A 14,832-nucleotide genomic window follows, 5' to 3' on the forward strand; every position below is an offset into this window, starting at 1 on the left:
AATAAAAACGATGGCGAAAACATTTGGCCACAATTTCAATTTCGTGGCAACCAGCAAAGGAACTGAGGAACATTTCAACAATTTCCGCTACCGGCTGGCTGGTAAAGTGAAAATTTTCATTTCGCAACTGTCCCAGAATATCCCGGTATGTGCCATTTCTTAGACACCTCCAACATTTCTATGCGACTGCACACCGCGGCGACAAAGTTAGACGAAATGTCATCATTTCCGTTGGGAAACTGTGCGCGCTCAACCGGCAACTCGGAGGAAAATCGGGGGGAAACCGCCGTTTAGTTTACCCAGAAAAATGATGGCGGTGCCGACTGGTGACTGCTGACTGGTGACTGGTGAAAAAGGTTAACTAAGAAAGCCATGCAAATGCCTTTTTATTTCCCCACAAACTTTGGGGCCGCAAAAAATACAGAATTCCCGGGAATCAAAGGAAACTCTTTACTGGCCCCGGCCAATCCCTCTTACGGTTCTTAAACGAAGCGTAAAATTGTTAAATGAGTGCGAAAGTCTACGACGGGAAAAGGTCCATTCTTTGGTTCAAACTTTCATTCTTTGACCATTTCGCAGCGCACTAAATTATTGATTAACCATGTTGTTCGCTATGCACGTTTGCTGCTTAGCTTATTTCAACATTTCGTATTCGAAGCTGAAATTAAATTGGGTTTCTCCCCACATTACTGAACTGAATTTCAATTGATTGGACTTCAAGGAGTATATGGAGTGTAATTAACACGAATTGCATAATATACCTAATGTCTAGGTATTCACATAATTAAGTAGTAGAGCTACTCAGCAGGTTCTAGACAAATAACTATGCTTTAACTCTTATGTTAAGGAATTGCTTAGAATTCACACTGCTTTGACACACAATTCAATGAAAGACTCAAAACTACCTAAATACACTGGTAGTTATAGAGAAAACAATAAAGCCGTTCTGCGTGATGAAAACGCTGTCGTAAATGATGATGCATCCCAGGCGGGCAAGACAAAGGAACTTCATTGATATTGATGGCGATGATAAAAGCTATTACGTATCAAAACAAGACAGGGACGTCACAATAAGTTTTGTTGCCTAACTAGGGTGCTGTACAACTCTGTTGCAGGAGCCCCGAGTTCCTGTGTCAGTTTGCACCTGTTAAAGACAAAGTGGTCCTATATTTCTCAACTTTGTGCAATTGCATTTGGCAAGCAGAGAGTGGAGTGAGATAGCTAAATTGAATTTGTTTGCTTACCTGTGGTGTGTGTCGGCGAAAGCAAAAGAAAACCAGTTTGCGGTTCTAATTGATGTCGCGAGTACAAATAAACCTCCGGACACAGCTGCCCAAGCAGTCTATGTTGACTTTCAAAGCGAGTTAGTTGCTAAATGTATCAAAAGAATTGCTGAAATAGTCAGTTAGCAGGTCTAATTTCAATTTATTGGGAGACACTCAAAAGTATTAGCTTATAGTTAGGTTTTACGCTGCTTATCAAAGTCTATATAAATGGGTTGTTCATGTTTAGTGTAGTCTATTTAAAAAGTATTTTAATAACTATTAAGCTTAACAGTAAAATAAAATATATAACAGCATATTATTAAGGTATTTTCGAAGCTAGTAAATGATAAGTGCTACGTGGGGCACTCCAAATATTAAGTAAAACATTTTACAAACTACCAACTAATATCCGAAAATGTAGATCGCTATCGATACCTACTATTCCTACCCAGCTTTAGAAGTCTTTATCCCACCCGCTCACTTCCTCCGGTGGCTCATAGTCGTTCTCAACACCCGATGGTCCGAAGTATTGCAGATCGCTCCAACTCTTCAAAGGTCTCTTGATAGGAGATGGCAATTGCTTGAGTTTCAGTCGCTGCCAATCCAGACTTTCGAACCAGCTGTGCCGCTTGATATCGGCGATTCCCTTCCGCTGATATCCCAGTCTTTCCGCCGGAAGTTGCTTACACAGATGCCGGACCAAGTGCTGTGCGGATTTGGGGATGCGCGATGGCATGTGGATGACATCAATGCCACTGAGGATTTGCTGGTAGATCTTGATCTGATTTACGCCCCTGAAGGGGGTTTTGCCAACTAGAAGTTCATAGACGAGAATGCCCAGTGCCCAGTAGTCGACGGCACGATCGTGTCCACGATCCAGGATAATCTCGGGGGCCACATATTCGGGGGTACCGGCAAATGTGTTCGTCTTCTCATTGTGTCTCACGAATTTGGCAAATCCAAAATCCACCTAGTAGAAAGGTTAAATAATTCATAAGGACGTTTAAAGATTTCTGTGCTATTTAGCTATTTATATTTTCATTACCAATTTGCAGTAGCCATCCGTGCCGAGCATTAAATTCTCGGGCTTCAAATCTCGGTAAATGAAGTTGTGCGAGTGCAGGTAATCGAAGGCTTCCACAACACAGCCCGCTATAAATTTAGCGGTCTTCTCATCGAAATACTGGCGCTTTGACATCACCGTCCATACATCACCGCCCATGCAAGCCTCCATTAGGAAGTAGACGTATTTGTCATTGCGGTACGTGCGATAGAGTCTGAAGTAAAATAATATTTAGGTCGAAGCTAAATGCTTGAGTTGTTATTACTTACTGTACTATGAAAGGCGAGTGGCGACACTTAATCATTACGTTCTTCTCATTGTAAACGTGCTCGATTTGATCTTGTTTCACCACCTCGATTTTCTTGATGATCTTCAGAGCCAAAGCCTGTTGGCCGAGGGAAACCAGGTCCACGCGTCCAAAAGCTCCGCAGCCCATAGTGGCTATCTTCTTCAGTTCGGAGATGGCCACTTGGGAGTACTCGTTGTCGAACTCCAGGGCCTTGTTACTGGATCGACCACTCGTATCGCTGCGCTGGCTGTTCGGCTTCTCACGCAGCTGTTTGATAGTTCCCAAATAGCTTATAAAGGCTCTGAAGTGAAGAAAACATTAAAAGAAAATATTAATATAATATGAACAATATTTAAATATTAAAAATAGAATGCCCTATAAGTTATCAATATGATTAAATTTATTTGTGTCATGCACCCTTATACTTCTGACTTTACATTTGTTATAATATGTTAGTTACTTTTTTTCTTATTTTTGAATTCCTTATTTATAAATTATATTTTTAATTTCTTTATTTTTAAGCTACCGCCTTTTTCCTAAATCCTATAGTGCATAGATCTGATGATATAATGCCGCTATGAAGAAAACATTCCCCTTAAGTATGTATTTATGATCTGATTCACAGCTTAAATTAAAAACCAATTTTGGCAAAAAAAAGTATACATTTTTGAAACAGAAATATATATGCAAAAACTTTATAAAATATTAAAACACAAAACCCAATTAATGAAGCTAAAACTGTTATCAAAAATCTATATCCTTAAAAAAAAATATATGAACGATGTATTTAGGTAAGGGGTATTTATAGTAAAATCTGCAATAACTCGGTCTTATTTTTATTTTAGTCAACTTAAAGTCATGGTTACTCTTTTTTGTATCCTATTTGATTCGGTAAGCAAAAAAGAATGTATATGTGGTTTATACAATTTGACAAATAGGATCTGCAAGGATATATTCTCTTTCTCCTCAGTGATTTCATTTATCGATAGTATTCTTCGACATAGAACCTTATTGGGCACTCACTCTCTGTCCAGCATGAGCACTTCGGTTCCTGGAGCATCGGCATACACACTGGCCTGTCGCACATCCGCATTCAGCAGGGCCTGCTCCCCGAAGTAGTCTCCCCGCATCCGCTTGGCCACAATCTGCTCCTGCCGCTGTTCATCCCGCTTCTTTATGGTCACGGTTCCGCACCGGATGATGTAGAACTCGTTGCCCACCTCGCCTTCGCGCACAATGCAGCTGTCGGTCTCGTAGAATTTCTGAAATACAATCAGGCACTGAGTTAAGGCATCGATAACCCGGCTGATGAATTACCCTTTGCAGGAGATCTACGACTTTGTGCAGCAAACTCTGGTCGAGCTCCTGCAGAAACGGTGCCGAGCGCAGGAACTGAAGGTTTTCCTCGCGTTCCCGGGATCCAGAGATTTGCATGATGGCCCTGAAGGTTTCGCGTGCGATTTTCCAAACACGTGCATCGGTGGCAGCTAGAAGAAAACGCCGGCTGAGTTATTTTCTGAGTTATTTTCCACGCAGGTCAAGGAATTTACCCTGTATGGTTGCCTGACGAGGAGCGTTATAGAGGATGGCCAGTTCCCCGAAGACGGTGGCCGGTCCAAAGTTGGCCACCAGCTGGCCCCCGCGGAATACATCGTACTGCCCCTCGGCGGACACATATATCTCGGAACCCTCCTCGTGCTCGTGGATGATGAGACTTTGCTTCTGGTAGCTGGCCGGCGCCATTGCATTGATAACCATCTCCTTGCGCTCCTTGTCCATTAGATTATTGAGGAAATCATTGCGCTCAATGGCCGTTCGTATGAGATTGCGTGTGCTGCGAACCGGATTCATTGGGTAATAAGCACGGATTGTTTGTTTTTCTCTAATTCAGCATGGCTGTTTCACTTACGCTTCGTCCTTTGCAATAAATTCGATTTCAATGTCGCCTTGAATGGGAAAATTGGGACGGACATAGATGAGGCCACCTTCAACGCGATGGGTTTTGGGTGTCGAGGAATCGCTGGATTTCTGGCTTTTGCTGTCCCGTTCGCCACTTTCCTCTGGCCTTGCTATTTGATCCTTGGGGTTTTCATGCGAAATTGGCAAAAAAAAAAAAGGGAATAGAGACTTTTAGTACAGCTGATAAGGGCCAAGATAGTATTTCGTTTAAATACGTTTTTTAATGGATTCCAACTAGTTAAGAGAAAGGGACATGAATGGCTTAGGCTAGGCATTTATCCAAATATAGAGCCATGATAAATATTTGTTACTTTGTCTTGGGAAATTAGAAACAATATGGTGTACCTGAAAGTGAACACTTTAAGGAAAGACCACATTGTCTTAAGCAACATCACGGAAAACTCAACCGTAAGAACCTCATTTCGCTGTATCAGCAACAGATTCCATTGCGAAAGCTGTGTAAGGACCTATTAGCCACAGGCTGCCAATGAAGCAGATCCAAAAAAAAAATAAGAAACGGCATTTTTCGATGGCAGAAAGTTTTGGTTCGTGTCTGTTGGCGAACAATTAACATTTAACTTGTTTTAACAAGTGTGTTGGGCGCACGGTTCAATTGCAACCAGCTGTTTCGTGTTTCAGTTTCCCCATTTGTGCCTTTGGGCAATAAAAGGTAAGGGGAGTTGCACGTTGACTCCCATATAAAAGTTACTCCAAATAGTAAATGGAGTGTAGCTTTCCGGCACACAGAAAGACAGTATTTAGCTATTTGAATATGCATAGAATCAAACTTTTTTCAGCATGTATAACTATGTAGACTAAAAAGAATGTATGGACTTGACATTTTTGTGAGATTTACCCTAGCAATTATGTTAACAAAAAAAATGTAAGTACATTTTTAAATGGAATTATCAGATAATAGAGATTATAGAGTTTAGGTGGAAACAAACACGACCAACAGTGCGTATTAGTATTTTTTCTTAAATTGTTCATACTATTATCATTTTTTATAAAAAATAATAGTGCTTTAGATATAACATAATCACAAACCATTAAATATTTAAAAATTATTAATGTTATTTTATAAAATTTTTGTAGTAGAATATAACAATTCTTTTCAATTTATAACAGAAAAGAACGTATAATTTTTTGGTGCAGTTAGACGGGTAAAAACAATAAAATGTGTGTATTTTCACCGCACAATTTACGGTGGGGTTGTTTACGGATGTTACAATATGTAAGTATTTTTTTGTTGGCAAATTAGGAGTAATAAATAAATTAAATAATTAAAAATTAAATTGGATAATATGGTATTTTTTTAAATCTTTGCTTTCTAAAATTATTCCGACACATTCAAAATAGTTGGCTTTAATTAAATGGAAGTTTAGTCATTAAATATAATATTTTTAGGCAATTAGTTTATTGATTGTTTGACATATACAAACTTACAATATTGGACAATGTATGCATATTTTCGGTTTCCGTTTAAAGGCATAAAAATAGCCACATTTTGACTGAATACTAAAGCTGTTATCAGGTACTAGGACAATGAAGAAGCTTTTGGTTACTATTTACCCCACCCAGTAGATCAGAATAAAAATGAGCTCTGCCGACCACTGGCGACATAGGAGAAATGGTTGAAAAGCCGCAGAGTTCTGGCCAGTTGCCGGGCATGTCATCTGGCGAGCCACCTCATTACTTACTTGACTATTCAAAGCATCCTGCTGCTCCTGCGGACGCTCCACGCTCCGTTTCTTGCGCAAGTGAAGGGGCGTGCCGGGGACGAGGAGCTCCGGGGGCATCGGCGGTGCCGGCGGTATGTTAATATCGGGCATCGTGGACACACGGCGGCGACGTTGGCTGTCCGGATGGCTCTTGGCCGGATAATTGAGTGACACATTGCTGGAGCTCTTGGCGCGGGGCGGAGCCTGGAGCGGCTGGTGGAGTCCTTTCTGTTCCTGTCGCTCCTGTGGCAGGACACCATTTGTCAGTTTGCCGTTAATGGCGGCACTGCTGTGGTGGTTATTGCTGTCGTTGTTGTTGTTGTTGTTGGCATCGCTGCTCTGCCAGGACAAGGTGTCATCCGTTTGCTGCGCGCTTAGATCCTGCGTGTGACCAATGAAAAACTTTACAGGACCCTCGGTCACAGGTGTTGTGGAGGTGCTGGATGGTGTGGGTGTGGCGACATCATCGGCACCGCCCTCATCAATTATGCCATTCACATTCACTTTGAGTTTTGACTTGCCGCCATCGAGGACATCGGCATGTGCACTTGCATCCGGCTCCTGCTCCTGCTCCTCCTCCTTCTCCTCCTCTTCAGCATCCTTGGCATCCTCGACCTCTATGCTGGGCACCTCGCTGGGCAGGGCGGTGGGCCGTCGCTCTTTGACGGGTTTTAATTTTGAACTTGAGCGTGTGACATTAATTGCACTGCCGCCGACAGAAGAGGCCGACTCCTCGTCCTGCCTGCTCGCCTGCAGTTTGTCCTTGTTGGAGCGGAACCTGCGCTCCTGGCCGCCATTGTTTGCCCTGCCATTTTCGGCAACAGGCTGGAGAGGAGTGGGGGAGCCGGAGCCGGCGACGGGGACGGGGACGGGCGACTGCTGTCTCAGCCGTTGAAGTTTGGCCTAAGGGCGAGGACCGAGCATCCACACCCACCAAACATTTACCAAGACAAACACAGCGGTGCAAAAGTTTTGGGCGGTCGTGTTCGGTGGACATTGAAGGCGTTGTCGAGTGTGCATATTTACAAGTGTTTTTGTGTCGATATTGTTGTGTACACCGAATCGTTTGAAAGTATAAGAAACATACAAGCATGTGTGCAAATATTAGTCGAGTCTCACAAAGGCAGCGCGTACAGTCGAACAGGTGGAAGCGCGAACTGGAGTTGCTAGGAATCAGTTTAGAGTTTTCTGGGGTACTCACCTCACTGGCACTCGGGGTGACGATGGGCGAGTACAGGGGCTTCTCCTCGCGACGGATGTACAGACCAATTTGCTGGAAGACAAAGGACATACTTTATTCCAAAGAAATGTAGCCTAACAAATACCCTCTAACAAGTGGAAAGATCGCTAAAACCAACATAAACCTTTAAAGATATCTCTTAGGTCCCTTCAATCATCTTGTTAATTAAATATTTGCCATATCTCACTATGCTAACACAAGATATAAGCTGCAAAATCATCCACAGTAGCCTTTTATATCAGCCGACTTATCAGTAATATTTATTTTGTATGACTTATAGCTTTTACATTCTTTTAAAACCAGATGCCTTGCACACCAACACTGAAGAAAGAAAGTGAAACGTTCTTTGTGACCGGGTTCTTAGACTAATTTGTATAGTTGAACTCCAAAACGTCACATTAATTGGTTTCAAAGGGTACTTTATTTATTTTTTTTTCACTGTGTGAAATTCTTATAAAAAGTGCCTAACAAAATTGCAAATTTATTTGATAGTGTTTTTTTCTTGCTTCGTAATTGTCGTAAATTCTTTTTATTTATTTTTATATCTTATGAGTTTCAATGCTCAAAATCTCTTTCTACAATTTTTTCTGACCACTCTTTTATATTGTCAGTTTAAGCCTCCATTAACCCGGTAACAGCCAATTTTCATTGGCATTTTGTCCCTTAAATACAGGACTTTATTGTCTCAGTTTACGCTCAATACATTTCCACAAAAAAGTGCTCCTCTTTTGTCCCTTTTTTGACCTCTCGACACGTCAGTTGAGGATTTCCCGTAACGTTTTTCGGATTGATTGGCTCAGGATGGTGATAAGTAGCCAGCTTTAAACAAATCTGACTAATTTACATAAACGTAAGAATTTTCTACTCAGAAGTTTTGACACGGGTGTTGTCATGTGCCGTAAAAAGATTTTAAGTTTCGCTTTTTTTTCTGTTGCGCAAATATGGTATACATGTTATAAGTAACTCAGACAGCTATGACTTGTGCTTGACATAAGTCATAATTCAGTTTGAATATATTACTTGTTTTTATTATTGTCTACACAACCTTGAGGAAAGGTATAGCATTGATCACTTTAAGCTGGGGTTAAACAAAGTATGTTGAGTGGAAATTGTGGTAGGTTTCCGATACTTTTTTCGATTTACCGTCCATTTAAAATGTTAAACTTACTACAGTCGAACTTTCTTAAGTTCACTCATGTGAAAAGCATTCGCATCTTATCTTTCAATTGGCGTGGGGTCTAATGAAATATTCAAACCTTTTTGGGGGCCTAGTGCAGGCATAAATAAACACGTGTCAATTTGCGAGTCGCCTGGTTGGCTCTGCTTTGATATGCTAATCGACCTAAACGACGGCATTTTGACAGGTTTTCCGTTTTCCCACGGAAGCGCCGAATTCTGTTCTGGCTTTTGGCCGATAAAGTCACCGATAACGGCGACGCGCAGCCTGCAGTCGAAGTTGAGCATTTGGTGGAAGCCCTTTCCCTTTGACTTCCCAAGTGGCGCCTCTGGTACCCACGAATTCCTGGTCGACGTCATTCCACGTATTCCTCCCCGGGGGGCGTTTGCCCCTCCCCCCCAACGTTTTTGGGCCCTGAACATCCCGCAGTTATTTAGAATTACTGTGACGTGTAAGTTGTGCGTGCAATCACGTCCATTGTCATCCCCGCGCCTAGAACCATGTCAGTGCTCCACCGAGAGACAGCTACAGATGTTTCTATAGATAGCCCCGCAACCGACGGATCCTGCATATTTATGCGTCATTTGGAGCTCCGGCTGCAAGCTGTTCCACTCACACATTTTGTTTTAGATTTATGCATGAGCTCTATCTCCCCCTCCACCCGCCTCCCTCCACAGCACGAGTATGATTTTTCTTACGATTTCTGTTTCTTCCCACACCTATTTATATGCATGCTTATCATATTTTTGCATACCTAATACCAACTCGTAGTAGAATGTTTGTTATTGATGAAACGGCAAGATTGCAGAAAGTCAAGTGCCGAGCAGATTGAAGTAGTGAGTGGTGGGATTATGTGACGAATTTGACAAAGTACCCCAAACTAAGCAAATTCAAATGTATTTATGCAATTTAATACAATGCTGTTTCTTTTATTAATCAGAATCGTGTTTGTGCATGCATGTTTTTTCGGAAACATTGGTTTCTTTTTAACATTTGCAAAGCAAATGTTATCCAATAAAATATTGTGGACAAAAGTTAGGTAATAGGCGAATTTCCATTAAAAACATTTTATATGCTCAATTAGCATTGCGCATATGGTATTTTCCCAAAACGAAATTTAATGGAAATGCAGCCATCACCACTCGTGTTTTTTTCCCAGGTTTTTTTTTGTTCTTTTGAGATAAGCCCATTGAAAAGTGAACGTCATGGACAAAAAATTAGTGATAAGGGAAACAAGGCTTTGCTTCAAACACATTTTAACGTGATTAGATACCCTATATTCGGGGAGAGCAAGGTCATTTCCGATTGTAAAAATGCAGGAAAACAATCAGAAAAAATATATGTATATCTAAATTGTTAAGAATTTGTCTAAGCCTTTGTAGATTTATATAATTAATTATGCATTATTATATTATTATTAAGTGGGGGGTCAAAAAATGCAAAAAAAAGCTATACGAACATGATAGATTTACATGTGAAATAAATGTATAAGAAATAAAAAAACTTTATTTAAAGTTATAGGCGTAACAACACTGGTCTTAAAGTGTACGTATTACGTACGTACGAATTACGCATACGACACGTATGATCAGTTAAAATCGCGGATTGTAGTGGGACCTCATCATTTTCCTAAAAATGTTAACCGCACAGATATAAAAGGTCAAAGAGCATGCAATTATATTTATTGTTATTCTTATTTTAGTTAAATGTGTACTGTTTATTGGGTATCTTTGAGTCGGAGCTCACTAACTTTATTTGCTGTTTCGCTACACATTATTTATGTTTTTTTCTCGCCGCCCCGATTAACTTAATTAAGCACTTGATGAACTTATCAGTCGACTTATCAGACAAGTGCATTGCTGAAGCGTGATCTGTGGCACGCGGAACTCACCACGGGACTATCTTGTGTGTTGAGTATCGTATCGGTGTTCTCATCTTGGGCAGGGGTGAATTTGTTTTTACTGCGGTGATGGAAAAGTCGGGGAAAGCAGGCCATATTGCTGTCGATTCGGCTAATGTATCTGTATCCGTCTATGAACCTTTGTGACTTTGGCCACTCTTCTATTTTTATTAGCCGTGGTTAGTTGCTCGCTGTTTTATCTCAATTCGATTGCTGCGGTTGCTGCGTGTGGGTTAAACACTTTGATTACCACGGCCATATTCCCTGATTTATGGTCAAGGATTTAATTGCGGCTATAAATTTGTTGTGTTCGGTTGCAATTGTCGCGGATTATGTATGCTTCAATTGTGATTGGACTTCAATTCGATTTACTTCGCACATGAAACGCTTATTGCTTTCTCTTATATCTTAGTTATTCAAAAATATCTTATCACATTGATGTTTTAATAAAAATAATGGTTTTGTTTTTGACACATCAAGATTATAGTTTTTGGTACACTAGAGAAAATCAGAAGAGTATTTGTAATTCTGATTTTTATTTGTGTTGCAGTAACTGACCGATTTTGTGAACTATCTTTATATAACTTATGTTTTTATGTGTTTTTATTCTTTTTTTTGAGTCAATAATGTAATAAAATAAAGTATAAATCGTAAAACCAAATAGTATCTAGTTTAAATTTGATAGCTCTAACTGAGCTAGATGCCGTTTTAGTTTTCAGTGTTTTGAAAGGACCCCTAAATCCAGTATCTGGGAAGCTTTAATAAAATTTCGAGAATCTAGAAGTACGCACTCAAAAGGAAGCGAGTCAGATATTGTGCAGGCCATCAGCTTTCAGTTTGCCATCAAAAACAAAGGATTTCAGAGGGAACCACAAAATTCTTGGTTGACCACATCGGTTTATTAACTGTCCCAGAAACTGAAAGCAGCATTTGCTTTGCATCTGATAAATTTGTTTGCGGAACAAAAGTTTCAAAGTTCAAAAATTATGCGCATCGTCAACTGGCTGCTTTAATTACCGCTCAGAGCGAATTGCCACCAATTTCTCGGTTTTTGTTTCTGTTCGGTCATAGCGATGAGTCAGTATGCTTGCTGGCTTTTATCATTTCGCTCTTATCGTCTCAAATGCCTAATTGTTTTCTATTTATGCGGGGGGATTTCATTGTTTGGCCAAAAGCTCTAAAGTAAACGCCTTGAACGGCCGCCCAAAAGAAAGGCAACAATACTGGGGGCAATTCTGTTGGAATTATCATGGCTGTAGCCTGGAGTATTAACAAATTTACTGGCCTCAAAAATCTCATACATATAATACCGTGTTATCAGCCACCAATTGAATTGTATTTCCTTATGCGATTTGTCGATAACGGCGAACTGCCGTCCGATGAAAATAAAGAACTGCCCGCTTGTTTTCACAGCCATTTGTGTTTTGCTTTCCCTGCCCTGATTTGCTTTTGGAAAAAGAACATTGGCATTGGCAACATTGGGCAAAGTAATGGCAACAGCTACATCAACAATAACGACAAGAGAAAGGCCCGAGTGATTCGACGGAGCCGCCAGTCACGAGTCACTCATTTATATTAATTTATTGACATTTCGTTTGCAGTTATCAGCACACTTTTCTGCTTCTTTATTTGTTGTTCTTCACTGGCTTCAACGTTGCCTTTTCTTTTCATTGCATTTAATAATGAAGTTATTGCTTGATTTGCTCCAGCTCTTTGTATTGTTTTAAGGTTTTGATTTCGTTTATAGCATAAGCTCGTTTATTGGACCAACAATGGCTTTTTGTTCGCGACACTTTCGGCGCTGCGATAAGATTTTGTGATAAAGCTAAAGTTCACGTAATTTTACAAGGCGGTTTGGAAATATTTGTCACCGAAAAACTGACCACAAAACTTTAAACTAATTTTGAACTATTTTTCATGGACTGACGCATAAGCTTTTTTTTTTTAGTAGGGCACTCAAATGTTTCCACGAAGTTGTCGGAGAATATGTCAGCCATATCTTTTGATTAGATATCAATATCAAGAACTTCAAGATGATTGATATATTTGTTGACTTTCAATTTGTCAAGTTGGATGGTAGTGAAATGCAGAATCATGGATATTTCCAATTCGAGTATTTCACTTTTTGCCCTTTAGAGGTTCACTTTCTGTGAAGCACTTTATTTTCACCAAAAGAACTTAAACTTTTTGAGTAGTTTTTCACTTTTTAACAAACCACTTGAGTTGTACACGCAAAACGGGCATGCCACCACCACCGACTCACTGAACCAACTGACCACGAATTAATCGGGAATATTGAGGGACATTCGTGGGGTTTTCACTTCCCAAAAAACTCCGATCGGGTCATTTTACAATTTCGCACGCAATAACTTCCGCTCCACGAGGGCCATTTCTATGGGCTGAATCACTTAACGCGGAGCCCCAAGGCTTTTCAATGCAAGTGGGGGGGTGTATGGGGTATATATGTGGGTATTACCGCCCGATCCGTAAACCTTCCGCACACCTGCCGCCGTGGAGGCTGATAACTCGACTAATTTAACGCGGCCAATTTAAATTGGCAATTTGCTCGACGCGGTAACGTCGACGTCGACAGCGAAGGCGACTGCGACTGCGGCGGTCGACTAGCTTTATGTTTATCGGTATCAGTTGAAGTGCCTGCCTAGAGGCCTTATCTACGGAGAAGTGTTGGGCATGCCAGGCGTCACTGTTAACGCGAGACGTTCTTTAGCCCCAGCACACATGGAAGTCGCGTTAAAGGGGGTTACACTTGCGGCGAATGAAATTGGAATGAGCAAATACGAACCAGCTTATCTTACTCAAACTCCCATCTGCCACACGGAGAAAGTCAAACATTGCTATTTTTGGGGCATTTATTTATTAATTACCAATCGAATCAAGAGAATAAATGTGCAATGTTTAATTTTGGATCTCGAAAAAAAGTGTTATTTTGTAGAGCTTTTAAACTAATAACTCATAAAAACAAAATTAAAAAACAAAATGTATATTATTTGACTTGTAATTTTATTATTTTGCATAACTCAATTTCAATTTATGCAAATACTCTTTTTTGTATAATTATTCCAAATGGAAAAGTAAAGTCAAAACTACGTGAGTTTCTAAGAAATTGCTTTATTTGTTAAAGGTGTAGTCTGAAAAGCAATGTTTGATTATTAGTTGAAAACAAAACTATAGAAAGACAGCTTAAACAAATGTTGTATTAAAAGTTTTATTACCCTTGCCTCTCCAAAGTAAAAATAGGTTGCCGAAAATTCACCACCTTCGCTTTCTATTAATATTTACTCAAATGTTGTTTTATGAAAGGTTTATTCATAAAGCAATCTTGATTTAAATGTTTTTTTTTTTCGAAAATAATCTCTATCACTAATTTTGTATATTTGTATATATTTAAAAAAGCTAAATATTAAGATTGTAATACCTCTGTCGCTCTAAAAATTAGCAAAAAGGGTAACCGAAAACTCACACTCTTGCCTTTCTAAAATATTTAAATCAAATGTGTTGACAAATGGCAAGACTTGGCGTCACAAATTAGAATTCTCCAGGCGTTTAAGATAGGCGAAAAGTTCGCCAGTTACGACGGCGGAGTTTTTATTCATTATGCCGTAAATGCGTAACTAAAGCAATTTCCAAGTGGAACTCATTTTCACTCTCGACTTCTCCCCCACTCGTGCGTCCCCCCCCCCAGCCCCCTCGCAACTCTACGTGCCCATATGCCTAAAAGTATGCACGTATCTTCTGCCGACATTGTCGTTTGATTAAACTTGTTAACACACATTCGCGCAGAGCGACATTTCAGCCATCCCGCGGAAGGAGCGGATGCCAAAGTTTGTCAGCCGAGGACGAAGACTGAGCGGCTTTAAAGTCAACGGTGCGAACTCATTTGGTCCAAGGAAACCAGGGCTTACATTCCAAAATATCTGCCTGGGTATTTCCTGCCACGGCAGGAAGTTCTATTGCATAATCTTATTAACCACACAACCCAACTCTGCCAGGACTCTATGAATGTTGAATAATTTATGCATCCAATTCCCAGGCAGCGGCATTTGGCCAAAATTGTTGACAACTTGCCGGGGGCCTGTAGTAATCCGTATTTTGATTTGGTTTGCCAAGTTTTTACTTATCCGATTAGCCCATCGTAATTACCACCGGCTGTGTTTGCATTTGAATTTGAATTTTATTAGATTTGATTGCATTTCTCTT

General features: G+C 40.3%; 2 protein-coding genes across 4 annotated transcripts in view; one reads left to right on the forward strand and one right to left on the reverse strand.

Annotated features, from left to right (window-relative positions):
- Positions 1 to 14,832, forward strand: part of LOC108044545 — a 117,820-nt gene that overhangs the window by 17,918 nt on the left and 85,070 nt on the right. The window lies entirely within an intron of this gene.
- Positions 1,406 to 13,126, reverse strand: LOC108044546 (cGMP-dependent protein kinase 1). 2 transcript variants are annotated; one of them, XM_017123591.2, is made up of 11 exons: positions 13,091 to 13,126; positions 10,606 to 11,112; positions 7,499 to 7,570; positions 6,277 to 7,200; positions 4,527 to 4,696; positions 4,168 to 4,451; positions 3,935 to 4,104; positions 3,641 to 3,879; positions 2,598 to 2,918; positions 2,311 to 2,542; positions 1,406 to 2,235 (listed from the first exon to the last, which is right to left on the reverse strand). In XM_017123591.2, exons 2-11 carry the CDS (start codon positions 10,708 to 10,710, stop codon positions 1,720 to 1,722), a joined length of 3,033 nt encoding a protein of 1,010 aa, XP_016979080.2. In that variant the 5' UTR covers positions 10,711 to 11,112; positions 13,091 to 13,126; the 3' UTR covers positions 1,406 to 1,719. The 2 variants fall into 2 exon arrangements, with proteins under 2 accessions (XP_016979080.2, XP_016979079.2); XM_017123590.2 differs by having other exon boundaries at positions 12,830 to 13,122.

This window comes from Drosophila rhopaloa, unplaced genomic scaffold (assembly GCF_018152115.1).
Source record: "Drosophila rhopaloa isolate 14029-0021.01 unplaced genomic scaffold, ASM1815211v1 contig_2, whole genome shotgun sequence".
Classification (NCBI taxonomy): Eukaryota; Metazoa; Arthropoda; class Insecta; order Diptera; family Drosophilidae; genus Drosophila; species Drosophila rhopaloa.